At 37.5% G+C, this 15,336-nt stretch overlaps 1 protein-coding gene across 1 annotated transcript; it reads left to right on the top strand.

Moving 5' to 3' along the window:
- The first annotated feature begins 10,898 nt into the window (after window positions 1–10,898).
- Window positions 10,899–11,846, top strand: LOC101599996 (olfactory receptor 478). Its single transcript, XM_012950632.1, has one exon. It carries the CDS (start codon window positions 10,899–10,901, stop codon window positions 11,844–11,846), a length of 948 nt encoding a protein of 315 aa, XP_012806086.1.
- Window positions 11,847–15,336: the final 3,490 nt, after the last annotated feature.

The raw sequence follows: 15,336 nt of genomic DNA, 5'->3' as shown, positions 1-15,336 counted from the left end.
TCTTTGATAGTTCCAAAACCCCACAAGTACTTGACCATTAAAATGAGACTCGTTATAAAGGGTAACTGCTTTCAGGAGGGTGTTGTTCTGGAAGACAGCTCAACAGTTAAAGGCCTTACTTGCAAAGCCAGCTGACTGGGGCTCAATTGCCAGCCCACTCACATAAGCCAAACACAAAAAGTGGCACAAGTATGTGGCATTTTGTCCCTCACTTGCCATGGCAAGAGGCCCTGGCACACTCACCCCCACAAACATACATGACAAATAAATAAATAAAAAATTTGCAAAGAGTAACAATGCTCTAAATTTCCCACCTTAAAAAAAAAAGTCACCTACCACTCTTTCAAAATCATATGGCAAATAAGTCGTGGGAAGAATTTAGCTTCATGACTCAGCTGTGGCTTTCAGTAGGTTCTGTAATGTGATATATTTCTTCATTCAGGGACAAGTTTTATTTAAAGCAATTTTCTCCTTTACATGTCTGTAATAAGACTCATGAATTTCGGCTCTCCTCTACAAAGCAGTGTCATCTTCATTTCTTCTAGATGGAGCTCATCAGTACACAGAACTTTTCCATGGGAGTTTTAGGGCCACAGGAGACCAACACCTGGAGACTTAGTTCATTTCTTATAGATGGAGCTCAGTACAGAGAAGTTTAAATGGGAGTCCTGGGGCCACAGGGGGCCAACACCGTGAGACTCAGGATTATGAATGTAAAGAGTCTCATCTTTTGCATCATACAATTAAAGCATGTAAAAGTGCTTTTAATCTTCGACACAATTGGTACTTTTCACTGATTTTCACTGATTATTGTTTATTTTGAGTACCAATGCATGCTGCTTAAATTTAAGTTGATAAAAATGTATCTTGGAATGTAGATGATTCCCACAGGCATATTTTGCTTCTGGCACAAGACCATTTATTTTATTCTGAAATGTTGCTAAAGTCTCATGGGGTCTCTTCTACCCTAATCACAGGACAAAAGAATGAGGTGTCATGGAAGCAAATGCCTGGGGAAGTAAAAGAAGGAAGGTAGGTAGAAAACTAATGGAGTATGACTACTGTAATTGCTTCTTTATGGGGTGACTCTGCTGTAGAAAATCCAGCTGAAAGAGAAGTCCAGTGTTACCCAGATCCCCAGGGACTGAACTGCTTCCATGATAAGCACAGTAACTCCTCTTGACTTTTCTCATACCTTGCCCCTCAACCTCATCAGCACTTCTGCCACCTCTCTCCTAACTTTCTATCGAATCTTACCCCCAGTATCTGATTTCATAACATCAGCACTTTAGGTGACCCAACTGATAGACAACCTTAAATTTATCCTCTATTTTTATTGTCCTGGTTTCTTCTCTCTGAACAAGACTTTTTCCTACTCAAAGTCTTGCCCATTCTCCAAGAATCACAGCAAATGATGTCACCCATGCAGACCTGTGCTTGGATGATGTGTGGTGACAAGGAAAGAAAGCATAGTTATTGGGAAGGAATCCTATTAGAAGGGGCACTTTGGATGTCTCAACTGAATACCAAAACCCCAGTGCTAGCAGGTTCAGGATAGCAGATGAGGTAGCTGTGCATAGTGATGGACTAGGACTTTGTATAAAAAAAATAATTTGTTGGTGTATATTCATTTCACATAGTGATGGGTTTCATATAGACATTTCTTTTAAGTATGTCATGCATTTTGACTATATTCACCCCACCTATTGATAATAAACATACAATATTTGTCTTTCGCCATCTAATTTATTTCACTTAGCATGATGATCTCCAGTTATATTCATTTACCAGCAAATGACATAATTTCATTCTTTGTGGCTAAATAAAACTCCGCTGTACATGCAATCCATTTTCTTTATCCATTCGTTCGTGAACAGATACCTAGACTGACTCCATAGCCTGGCTATCGTGAGTAGTGCTGGGCACACGTGGATGTGCAGGCGTCTCCGTGGTGTGTAGACCCAGAGTGCTTCCGGCATGGAAGTGCCCTAACTGGGCTGGGCGGTGGCTCGGCAGTGAGAGGTGCTTGCTTGCAGTTCCTGAAGGCCCAGCTTCACGTTCCCAGTGCCCACATACAGCCAGATGCACAAAGTAGTGCATGCGTCTGAAGTGCATTTGCAGCATCAAGAGGCTCTGGTATGCCTAGTCTCTCTCTCTGTCTCTTACTGTCTTCCTTTCTCTCTTCCTCTCTCCCTCTCTCTAACAAGTAAAATTAGTTTTAGAAAATAAGTGGTATAGGTGGTTGTATGGTAGTTCTTATTTATTTATTTATTTATTTTTAGTTTTTTTAGGATTTGGGTTTTATTTTATTCCCAAAGCCTTGGAGAAGCAAGTGAGAGTTGAGGTAGGAGATAACAATTCTGAAATTGGGCATTGTTCAGGCACAATGGGCCATTAGGAGTCAGGCTCCAGATGTCTTTATAATATTAGGGATCAGACTCCAAATAGTTATGACCTGGTGATTAAAGTCTGAGAATTTTACTTTTATTTTTGTCTCTAAAATTCACCTGTATTAATATCCAATATTCATGATAGTTAATGTCAACTGAAATTACAATGACTTAAAAAATAAATTTCAAGATAATTCTAAAATTTATATGGAAGTATAGACTTTTGCCTTATCATGCTTAAGTAAAATCATGCATGTAATTTTTCTTCCTCTCAAAATTCCACTGAAAGGTGAGAATCTAAAAATTTATATTTTATATATTGAGGGAGAGTACATAAATGTTATATACCAAGTTGGAGGACCTTGTGCACATATACTCAAAATGAAGAAAAATGCTGTCAAAGAATAAATACTGTGCATATTTTTCATAGGTTATGGGATTTTTTCAAAGATTTTATTTAGGATTAAAATGGATACATTCATTTAAAATATACAATATGTACAATTAAATAAGACTTATGTGTTCTTAACAGCCATGAAACCCAAGTAATCAAACAAACCCAGGACAAATAGCATCCAATTGTCTTCCATTGATGTATTATGTTCCTTTGCAATCTTACTTTTTTCTCTGCTCTTGGCCCTGAGTAACTACAGACTTGCACTTTGACAATTTATATTAGTTTGTTCTGTCTATAATTTTATAAAATGAGAACTATAAAATACACACACTATCTAACTTTCTTCAGTATAATTGTTTCTGAGATTTATTCATATCTATCAATAGTTTTTCTCTTTTGTTGCTTACTAGTATATTACTCTGCCAATTGAAAATTTCATTTGAAAAAGCAAGATTCCAAGTCAGATGGTGGATTAGAAGCCTAATTAGAAGCCTTTACAAGTCACATTAGTGACCCAATTTTATATATATATATATATAAAACAGATGAAATATAAGTGCGGAAGCAGGGCAACTTCAACATAGGTTGCAAGCTGAAAACTGGACAAGAAGAAGAGATGCATAAGGGTGGGGCTACAACATGCCACTGGACCCCTGAAAGGTTGTCCAGACATGTGACCTGCACCCGAGACTACACCTGTGAAACAGTGCCCAATGCACACCGCATATTTAACCTGAACTCTCAAAGGAATATCCAGAGTTGATCAAAGGGTATCTTCTGGGACACTGGGGAGGAATACCAAGAGACTCAGATTACAAACTGAGACCAGAAAAATCAATGAACAGGTCAGATTGCAAGACTCCTAGCCAGCTCTTTCCTGTTCACATTTATTTAATTTATTTAATACCAATGTTAGTTTATGAGGATAATCGTGTCCTGTTGAGTTCTTGTCTTATCTGTCTTTCTAATTTTTTTCTACTTTCCTTTTCCATTTTCTTCTCCCAAAGAACATAGGCTGGCCAGACTTTTGAAATATCTGTGTCTTATAAACCCAAGGGCTGAGAATATGCCATATTAGTTGATGGTATTTTTAACCTTTCTATTTTCAGTCAATCTCCAGCCATAACTTCCCCAATTCCTCTGCATTGTGCCTACCATTCTCTCTTCTATTTGTGCATCCTGCCTCTACTTTTTCTCTATTGACTACAATACTAATAATTAGTCTTATCCTGCTTTTTCTCTATTTCCTTTCTACTTATATCCAGAGTAACTAATGTCTTTGTGCATACAATACTAATGTAAACTAAAGTTCCCAGAAAAATTCTGCATCTGCTACACCTAATTCCAGCAAGGCTGAATGGACTAATAAAAATTCTGTGAGCAGAGATATTGAATGTTGCAAGTCAGAGTCAAACTACCTTTAGCCCCTCAATAGCCATTATTGCCCACTTCTGTGTCTGATCTAACATTCACATGACTATCAGTTAATCAGATGCAATCTTTTTGGAATGGACTCAAGGACTAAGAATGTTTTCAGATAACATATAAAAACTATGGTGGATGTTTCCCCACTTTTCTGTAACCCACCTACATGATAGTCAGCCATTGTACTTGAAAAGTGTTTTGATTTATGACTTTCTTTTGTTCTGTTATTATAAAATGTTCATGGGGTTGTTTTGGAATATAGAATTAAGGGTAACCTAAATCTGTGTTCCTGGGCCATGGTCACTCACATTTGGCTCCAGAATAAACTATGTCATATCCCTTTTGAGGTCAGAGACATGTCTTTTGCATCAACATTATCAATGATTCCTAACTTTCTAAAATGATTGGCAGATAAGAGGTGATTTTCTTATTTGACTACAAATATATTTTCCTTATGGGACTACCCTTTGGTAGAGATTGTTTATGCCGACAGTATTCTAATTTTGGGAACACTAGAGATTGAGCATGGTGCACTGATCACCAGTCTAATAGAGTAAAACAATAATGTAACTCCACAACAACCTAGTCCCTCTTGATAACTAAAGCATATCCTCTGAGAAAATGGAGGAGAACCTAGATCCATCAACAAGACAAGAAGATAAAAGACTACCCATTTTGAGACTTGCCACTTCTTCCACATCTGCCAGGGTCCAGGAGAACTTGTGGTGGAAATGGTGCCACAAACATTGCTCTTACTGCTAGACCAGGTACAAGATGATTGTGAAAAACATGGTGATCATACAAAACCTGTCAAAGAAGAAATCCAGCAGATACGAAGAGCTCAATATTAAGTCAGGCTACCAACAGGCCTGATATGACTCAGGGAACATTGTAGAAGAGGTGCAAAAAGACCGTGAGAGCCGCAGAGCGGGTAGGAATCCTCCCCTACTACTTGTGAGGACTGACTGAGGCCTTCATCACCACACAGTGAATGCCACAATCACTCTGAAGAGGATCCCAGGGAAATGGAAGCAGGGAGAAGGGATAAAAGGCTATATTCTGTTATAACAAACATAAAATAAAATTTAAAACAAAGAGTTATGGCTGGGCTGGAAAGATGGCTTAGCAGTTAAGGTGTTTGCCTGCAAAGCCAAAGGACCTAGGTTCGATTCCCCAGGACCCACGTTAGCCAGATGCACAGGGGGTGCACGCATCTGGAGTTTGTTTGCAGTGGCTGAAGGCCCTGGCATGTCCATTCATCCATTCTCTCTCTCTCTCTCTCTCTCTCTCTCTTTCTCTCTCTCTCTGTCCCTCTTTCTCTGTCAAATAAATAAATAAATGCATAATAAAATATTTTTAAAAAGAAAGAGTTAGGGCCATTCCCTAAAGTATCCTCTGAAAAATAAGTGTGACTTTAAATAAGTAAATGCATAAATAAATAAATTCAACCTGTGATGTGCAAGTTACAATGCAAAAATACAAGTAACATGAAAAATTAAAGGCAAAATATAGTACTTCCAAAAATTACTAATCCCACAAAACTAGCATCCTATGAAAGTGAGTTGATAAAATTCCAGACAAAAAAACTGAAAAGTTCTCAGAGGAATCTAAGAAGAAAATAAACTCCTGAACAAATCCTATGAGAACATATATAGCTGACCAAAAAAAGGAAGTCAATACAAGATATGAAAGAGAATTTCAATATAGAGCTATTAATACTGAAAACCAAACTGAAATACTCAAAATGGAAAGCACAGTAAGTCAAATAAAAAGCTCTGTAGAAAGTCTTACCAATAGAATGGATTATCAGCACTTGAGGAAAAGATAGAGGAACTGGAATAGTTAAAGATAAGACCAATTAAGATAAAAGTATGAGCAGCACTTTTATGGTATATACATACATATATACATATATATATATATATATATATATATATATATATATATATATATATATATAACATTATGAAAATATCAAATCAAAGACATAGAAATATCAGAATTTCATTGTAAAGCCATAGAAAGCATTTTCAATAAAATTGCAACATAAGGTTTCCACAAATTGCAGCGAGATTTTTATCCATAAATAGGAGGCACTTAGAATACCAAGCAGACTAGAACAGAAAAGAACCTCTCTATCATATTATAATTAAACCACTAAATATATATAACAAAGAAAGTATATTGAAAACAGAAAGAAAGAAGCACCAAAAAAATCACATATAACTAAATGTAGGACCATCAGAAGAGCCACAAATTTGTCAATAGAAACTATAAAACCCAGGAGGGCTTGGAATAATGCATTTCAAATTCTGAAAGAAAACAACAGCTAACCCATATGACTATACCAAGCAAAACTATCTGTCAAAATTGAAGAAGAAAGCCGGGCATGGTGGCACATGCCTTTAATACCAGCACTTGGGAGGCAGAGGTAGGAGGATCACCATGAGTTCGAGGCCACCCTGAGACTACATAGTGAATTCCAGGTCAGCCTGGGCTACAGCAAGACCCTACCTTGAAAAAAACAAAAAAATTGAAGAAGAAAAATTTTGAGAATCTAGAAGAAATATATGAATTTCTAGATGCATATGCTTACCATAATTAAATAAATATAAGATAAATAATTTGAACAAGTTAGTAATGCTGTTGAAACAGTAATAAATGAACAACTTTCCAACTAAAATAAATTCAGGCCCAAATGGATTCACTACTGGATTCTACTACACCTTTAAATAACACAAATGTTTCTTTCTCAAACTAATTCACAGAACAGGTAAGGAAAGGATTGTACGAAATTCCTCTTATGAAACCAGTATTATCTTAATACAAAAACCAGACATAGATACAACAAAAAATTATAGATCAAATAAAAGAAAATTATAGAATTTAATTTTTACTAGTTGAGTATATTTGGAAGCATAAATTAAGCTAAAAATTATCTATAAAATAGAATAAAATAAATATTCAGTACTTCAAGTCATTGGAAGGATTAAATGAGACACTCTGCAAAGTTCTACAAAGGACTATGCACAGTGCTTTGAAGAGAAAGCTCTGAACGAAAGTAGGATAGAACTGTGAGGGGTCAACTGTATGTATCAAGTGTCAGGAAAGTGCATCAGGAAGGCAGTGTAGGACTTTCTAAAATCAGGATCATAGCTGGCAGGTTGTCAGTTTCCATGTACTATCATGTCATAGAAACCAAAACCAGTAGTCCCTCTCAAAGGACTGAATTATGAGAGATTTAAGCATCATGAAGTCATCCAACTCAGTTTTTTCCCTATAGCCTTCTATCTTTATAAAGGTAAGTACAGAAATATTTTGTACCTTTGGCTATAAAACTATGTGTATAAGTTATTGTGTTATTTAAAATTCCAGTTGGTATGCCATCTCTCAAATTCTTCACCATACCTAATGTAATGTCTATTGCTACTAAATATTTATGAAATGAATAGGTACTAAAAGAAAGACATCATTACCAATTTATATTTTTAGTATTGTGTAGCCTAAATACTAATGTAAACATACAGCCAGGATTAAGCTATCAGATAACGTTCATAGTATACATCCAATAATTAATGAGCAAAAGTGTACCAGTACTTACATAAACTGAAAAATAGATCACTTGAGATTGATGGAATCCTTGAATACTGGTCATGTTTGCATGAGATGAGCTGCTCAATATTCACTTGAGAATGTGACAATAATCCCTGAGGTATTTTACATGACACTTGAGAGGTTCGTCAGACAATTATCCCCTAAGAAAAACAATAATAAAAGACAGCTTAGCTCCTATGTAATCATAATAACTTTGGCCTTCTTGCTGTAGCATGGACTAATTCTTATTTTTAAGAGGTAGGATTTGGTTTTAATGAATGAATCTGACTTATTGATTTCCCTTCACCACCTGAAAATATGTATTCTTTAAAATTGGATTCACAACCCATGACTTAGAAAAGGATAGATATAATCAAGCAGTCAGTTAGCAAATAACTTAGGTGAGTTAACTTGTTTTAATTTCAGGTAAAATAAATGGAATTAAGTCAATTTACTGGGTATAATTCAGTTTATCAAGATTCTTCATTTTTTAAACATTATACCAGAAATCCACATGATTCTTAACAATGTCAACACTTAGCACTCAGTCATAATGATAAAAAGTTACTACATTTAACATGTATTCTCAATGTTAACATACCTAATTGTTTACTAGTTGAATCCTCTAGCATCATCGGATGAGATACTTTGGACAATGACTGGGACACAAAGCAAATCATCCTGGGAAATGAGCAACCCTGGATTCTAGGTAGGTATACTTTTTTAACTTTTTGGAACATAACTTATTCGTTAGTATACTGTGTTAAAACCACATTATTTCATTCCATCATACACCAGTTAGGAAACAATGCTATGATGGGAAAATGTTTGATGTTTTTAATATACAAACTTTAATAGTAATGTTCTAAATAGTATTTATGCAATATTTTACATAATAATTATATTGATGTTTCAAATGACTTAAAGCAATGCTTTAATGAGAAATATTTAATACATTTGCAAGACTTTGTTCAGAAATTTAAATTGAAATTCCTATATTTGTTCCTTTGTTCTATCATTAAATTTGAGATGCCTATTGCTCTTGGGCTGGAGAGATGGCTTAGCAGTTAAGCGCTTGCCTGTGAAGCCTAAGGACCCCAGTTCGAGGCTCGGTTCCTCAGGTCCCACGTTAGCCAGATGCACAAGGGGGCGCACGCGTCTGAAGTTCGTTTGCAGAGGCTAGAAGCCCTGGCGCGCCCATTCTCTCTCTCTCCCTCTATCTGTCTTTCTCTCTGTGTCTGTCGCTCTCAAATAAATAAAAAATTTAAAAAAAATAAATGAAAATATTTTAAAAAATGCTGCTCTTAGCTGGGTGTGGTGGCACATGCCTTGAATCCCAGCACTTGGGAGGCAGAGGTAGGAGGCCACCCTGAGATGACAGAGTTAATTCCAGGTCAGCCTGAGTGAGACCCTACCTCGAAAAAAAAAAAAAAATGCTGCTCTTGCTTAATGGAAAGACATTGAAAGCTATATAAATACCTAAGGATCTTTTTTCAAATATGCATTAGCTGTTAGAAGACTGAAATTATAACCTGTTTTCTCGTTATAAATTAATTCAACTCTGTAGTAAGTACTGTTGAATTTCATTTAAAGAATAGTTACTAAATGTATGGGTGCAGTTCATCCCACCTGAGGTTAATATCCAGATTGTACCACTTCCTATACACTACTGGGTAAGTTAATCTTAAAATAAATTTTTAGATTTTTATCTGACTTACATAAGGCCCTTTTCATGCAAGTGTATAATGTACTTTGAGCGTATTGTCCCTCATACCTGCTACCTTCCCCTTTCTCATCTCCCCTCCCATTACGCCAGTATTCCCCCTGGCTCCCCTACACAGTTCCACGTCTACTTTCATGCCGTTTGTACCAATGTGACCTTATGCCATGTGCACCTACCTACAAGCTGGCAGCCCACCAGTGGGCAAAGCATGCAATGCTTGTCATTCTGAGACTGATGTAATTCGTTTCATCTATGTCCAATTGTATCCATTTTCACATAAATGACATAACTTCATTTTTATGGCTGAAAAAGAATCTGCTGTGTATATAGACCATGTTTCCTCTGTTGATGGATGTCTAGGTTGGTTTAGAAACTTAGCTTTGAAAACAGGGCTTCAATGATGTGTATCTCTGTGAAATGTTGACTTGGAGAACTTTGGGTAGATACCATCAAGAGCTCTATAGCTGGATCATACGGTTTGAGGAAACGCCATACTGACTTTCATAGTGGATAGCTAGTTGACACCCCATCAGCAGAAAGCAAAGGTTGTATTTTTCCACATCCTTAACTGTGCTTATAGTTGTTCATTTTCTTAGGAACTTTCATTATGACTGGGTGATATGGAATCTAAATGTAATTTTTATTTCTATGGCTCTGATGGCTCCTGAAACTGAAGATTTCTTTCACATATTTTGTTTTTTGGTGGTAAGATTGCACTTGGGGTCCATGTATACAATGCAAGCCCTCTGAGCCCCATCTCCAGCTTCTAATCTTGTGTAAGTTACTGAAAATTTTCAAACTTAGTTTCTTTACCAGTAAGTTGGTAGTAGTAAAAGTACTCACTATTATTTAGTGAAAATTAAAATAGAAGTACATGTAAAATGTGAATTTTGTGCACATAATTTATTTTTTCTCAATTTTTATTAACATCTTCCATGATTATAAAAATATCCCATGGTAATACCCTCCCTCCCCCCACTTTAGTAACTACTACAAAAATATTAGATACTACTCAATTCTCTATTGAATAATCCTACATTTATACACTTAAATTAGTTTATCAGAACATTTTTCTTAAAGTCTCATATTTTTAAATCCTTGGCACTAAAACCACTTTGGTACATTTAAAAATAGAAAGGAAGATGTATGATGTTTAAAGTAAGTTTAATTTTGAAACTTTAGAGTCATTACTTTCTAAATATATAATGTTTAAGATTAAATTCTCAGTATAAAACAAAATTCTTTGCTCAAAGTTTTTGAATGATATATTTGTTTATACATGTATACACACAAATGCAAAGGAAACCACAGATTCATAACATGTTACATCTTCATCACAGCTCTGTGTTGGCAGTAGCTGCAGTGCCCCATGGAATTCCTGGCACATAGGAACCACACGGCAGTGACGGAGTTCATTTTGCTGGGCTTAACGGACGACCCAGTCCTGTGTGTGATCCTCTTCATGGTCATCCTGGGCATCTACCTGGTGACTGTGTTTGGCAACCTCAGCACAATCCTTCTCATCAGGGTCTCTTCTCAGCTCCATCACCCCATGTACTTTTTCCTGAGCCACTTGGCTTTTGCTGACATAGGCTATTCATCCTCTGTCACACCCAACATGCTTGTGAACTTCCTGGTGGAGAGGAACACCATCTCCTACCTGGGATGTGCCATCCAGCTTGGCGCAGTTGTTTTCTTTGGGTCAAGTGAGTGCTTCCTTCTGGCTTCCATGGCCTATGATCGCTTTGTGGCCATCTGCAGCCCACTGCTTTACTCAACAAGAATGTCCACACGAGTCTGTGTCCAGTTGCTCCTAGTTGCTTACATAGGTGGTTTCCTCAATACTTGCTCTTTTACCATTTGCTTCTATTCTTTAGTCTTCTGTGGACCAAATGGAGTGAATCACTTTTTCTGTGACTTTGCTCCTTTAGTGAAACTCTCCTGTTCTGATGCCAGTGTCCCTGCAGTTGTTCCCTCATTTTCTGCTGGCTCCATCATCGTGGTGACAGTGATTATCATAGCTGTCTCCTACATCTACATCCTCATCACCATCCTGAAGATGCGCTCCACGGAGGGCCGCCACAAGGCCTTCTCCACCTGCACCTCCCACCTCACTGCGGTCACTCTCTTCTTTGGGACCATCACGTTCATTTATGTGATGCCCAAGTCCAGCTTCTCCACTGACCAGAACAAGGTGGTGTCCGTGTTCTACATGGTGGTGATCCCCATGTTGAACCCCCTCATCTACAGCCTGAGGAATAATGAGATTAAGGGTGCTCTGAAGAGAGAGCTTGGTAGGAAAATCCTTTCTAAGTAATATCTGTCATTTTATATGACTTGATGTAGTAATAATATCCCATATAACAGTGATAATGGGGAACTTGGTGTCTGAGGTTTAATCATATGTATTAATATATCTTTAAACAGCAAGGAGCTTTTAAGTGAATATAAAAGGTGAGTTTTCAGATAAAATGGTAAATCAAATGCTGATAATGAATTATCTTTCAGCAATTTTATTTATTTATGTTTTTCACAATGCAAAAAATGCAGTTTATTTTCTTAAATGAAATACTATATCTGTATCTATACAAATAATTATTCCAACCATTAAAATATTACACTTGGATAGATATCTGTCCAAGCAACTCATGGTTTAACCTACTTAGCAGCAAATAACCGGTTGTGATGCCCACACAAGTGCAATAGTGGCACACAGCCATGGTGGGGAACCAACTGCTCTTGATTTGACTAACTGATCCCCTCAGTTGTACGAGACCCATTGCTGGAGCTGGGAAACAAGTCAGAACCACATCCAAACATAAGCCCACTCTCCAATATCAAGCTACCATCAATCATGGGCTACAAGAGGGCCTACACCTATTAAACTCTCTATTAAAAACATAAGGGTTATCTCATTTGTCCTGGTGCTAACTTACTCTCCGTTGGAGAATCTGCTTCTCTTTTTCAGATAGATGCAGATCCTAAGGAGAGAGCCACCCCATCATACCTCAAAAGGGCCCCAACTGAAACTAAAGAAAATTGGCAAAACAAGCAAGGTTGTGTTTTCCTGATGAACCAGATACCAGCACAAGGGGGAAGGAGACCAACACAGAGAAAACTCAACTCCTACCAAATCAGAGAGCCAGAGACCCAGAAACCCCCAACACCTCATCACTGAAGCAGACCAAAAATGAACCCAACATGGCTCAGGGAAATTTTGCGGAAGTGGAGGAAGAAAGAATGTCAGAGCCACATGTTGGGTCATGATATGCAGAGACATTTATCTTACCCATAACTGTGGGCTAACTCCACAATGCACAACCCATATACCTCAACAAAGAGGGGCCAATGGGGAGGGGGTAGGTCACAGATGAGCCTAATAATGGTACCAAACTGACTGTATTTGCTAAATACAAAACTAATTAATAAAAAAAATTCCACTTAACAATAAAAATTTCAAAACTTTAAACAAGAGCATGATTTGAAATATTCACACCCTAATACAATGCATTTGTAAATAGATGTCAAAATAAACAGGACCTATTCTTATTTACAATTGTGGGGCAATCCTGATCCTATTGTACATATCTGCTCTGGGTTCCATTACAAAACAAGTGAGTTTCCGTTGGAATTACAAAGCAGGTGACTGACAGGAGGAGGACAGAGTACACCGTGGCTCTGCTGGCCACGAAAGATATGAACATTACACCACCTAAGCACTAAGATTGTGTTTCCCGTGTCTGCCCAGAAATTTTATTTATAATGAAGAAAATAAATGATTTCACATAGAATGTAATCCAAGGGGAGTCTATCTTAGGCCATTCAGATTTATATTACATTTCTCTCTGCTGTAGGTTGAGATTAGTATACTTTTAAATATTTTTCATTAAGATTTTTACTTATTAGCCAGCAGAAAATGAGAAAGACCACACAGAGAAAAAGTGTATGGGTGGGTCAGGCCTTCTTTCCACTGCAAGTGAATTCCATATGCATGTACCACTCAATGCATCTGTACTTACATGGGTACCAGGGAACCAAACGAGGTGCAGCAGGCTTTGTAAGACAGTGTCTTTAACCGCTGAGCCATCTCCCCATTCTGTATAACTTCAATTTTTTAAGGTTGCATTCATTGTCAGCCTACATTCATTAAAATGTAGGTTATAAAGCCAGGCGTGGTGGCACATGCCTTTAATCCCAGCACTTAGGAGGCAGAAGTAGAAGGATCACTGTGAGTTCAAGGCCACCCGGAGACTACATAGTGAATTCCAGGTCAGCCTGCACTAGAGTGAGACCCTACCTCGAAAAAAATGTAGGTTATAACTGTCATCCTTAGCTGAATAATACATTCTGAGAGGAAGTGATCAAGTAGAATGGACAATTAAAAAATTACTACAGATGGCTATCTTTTAGAAAGGCTTTCTGTTGGGAATGGGATTTATGAACCCACAAAATTTGGTTCTATGCACCTGGCCTATAATTATTGCCCTAAATAGAAAGGGCTTGGCACAGCAGAAAAGGGTGAGCTGCCCCTAATGGCTTCCTAAATAGGAATGCACAATGTTCCAGAACTGGTGAGAGAATGAATGGAGCACATGTTTTGAAGGGACTTGGTAGTTCTGATTCAAATTCAGTCTCTCTTCTGAGAGCCTTATAACCCCTAGGAGCTAATGAACATTTAATTATCTTTCCCTATCTCTTTTTTCTCACAGAGTTACCACCACCACCACCCCCCCGTAAGGGACATCATCATTACACTCATTTATTACTTGTCTGAGAACAGTTTCTGCCTCTCCTCTGTCTTTACTCCTACATTCAATTACAAAGTCCTGTACTTTCTGAGACCAGTGTTTATTTGCTATGTCTTTCTATCTTCAGTACTAATGCATCTACTTCTAAGGACTCCCTCTTACCTTTAGATTATAACATACTCTTTAGATGACTATTTGTAATATATATTTTTAATTTTTAACATTTAATTGACAATTTCATATATGCACATAATACATTTTTATCATATCCCCCTCTCATCACTCTCTCTAGACTCCACTTCTCTGTAGCCCTCCCACTGAACCCCTTTCTCCATCCAGCCTGCCTGTTGCCGTCAGGTTCGCATTGCTGGTAGAAATCAACCAAACAAGAGCAGGATATAGGAAAAGAGCCTTATTTTGGCTTACAGGCTGGAGGGGAAGCTCTGAGATAGCAGGGGAAAACTATGGCATGAGCAGAGGGTGGACAACAGGAACAACAGAGTATACCAAACACTGCCAAGGGGAAACTGGCTATAACACCCATAAGCCCACCTCCAACAATACACTCCCTCCAGGAGGTGTTAATCCCCAAATCTCCAATAGCTGGGAGCCTAGCATTCAGAACACCTAAGTTTATGGGGAACACCTGAATCAAACCATCATATTCCCATATTCCACCCCAGTCCCCATTAACTGATATCCATACATGATGTAAAATACAATGCATTCAGTCCAACTTTCAATGTTCCCACAGTTTTTATTAATCCCAATGATGTTCAAACATCCCCATAGTCCAAGGTCTTTTAACTGAGCCATAATACCAAAAATCCCCCCACAAAAATACATAATAGCACAAAATAAACACACTACAAATGATAACACTGGGCATAGAAAAGAAACATTCAATAGATACAAGATTTAAACAGGGCAAACATTAAACTATGTAGCTCCAAGTCCAACAACTCTAGCCAGTGACAAATCTACAAGTCTGATAATACTAACCAGCAACAAGTTTCTGTAGTTCCAATTGCATCCCACCAGCTAGGCTACTCACAGTCC

The sequence above is a fragment of the Jaculus jaculus genome, chromosome 3 (genome assembly GCF_020740685.1).
Source record: "Jaculus jaculus isolate mJacJac1 chromosome 3, mJacJac1.mat.Y.cur, whole genome shotgun sequence".
Classification (NCBI taxonomy): domain Eukaryota; kingdom Metazoa; phylum Chordata; class Mammalia; order Rodentia; family Dipodidae; genus Jaculus; species Jaculus jaculus.
This window is presented reverse-complemented; position numbering and strand designations above follow the sequence as displayed.

Coding starts and splice junctions, on each gene's coding strand:
- LOC101599996 (XM_012950632.1), top strand. CDS start 10,899: ATGGAATTCCTGGCACATAGGAACCACACGGCAGTGACGGAGTTCATT.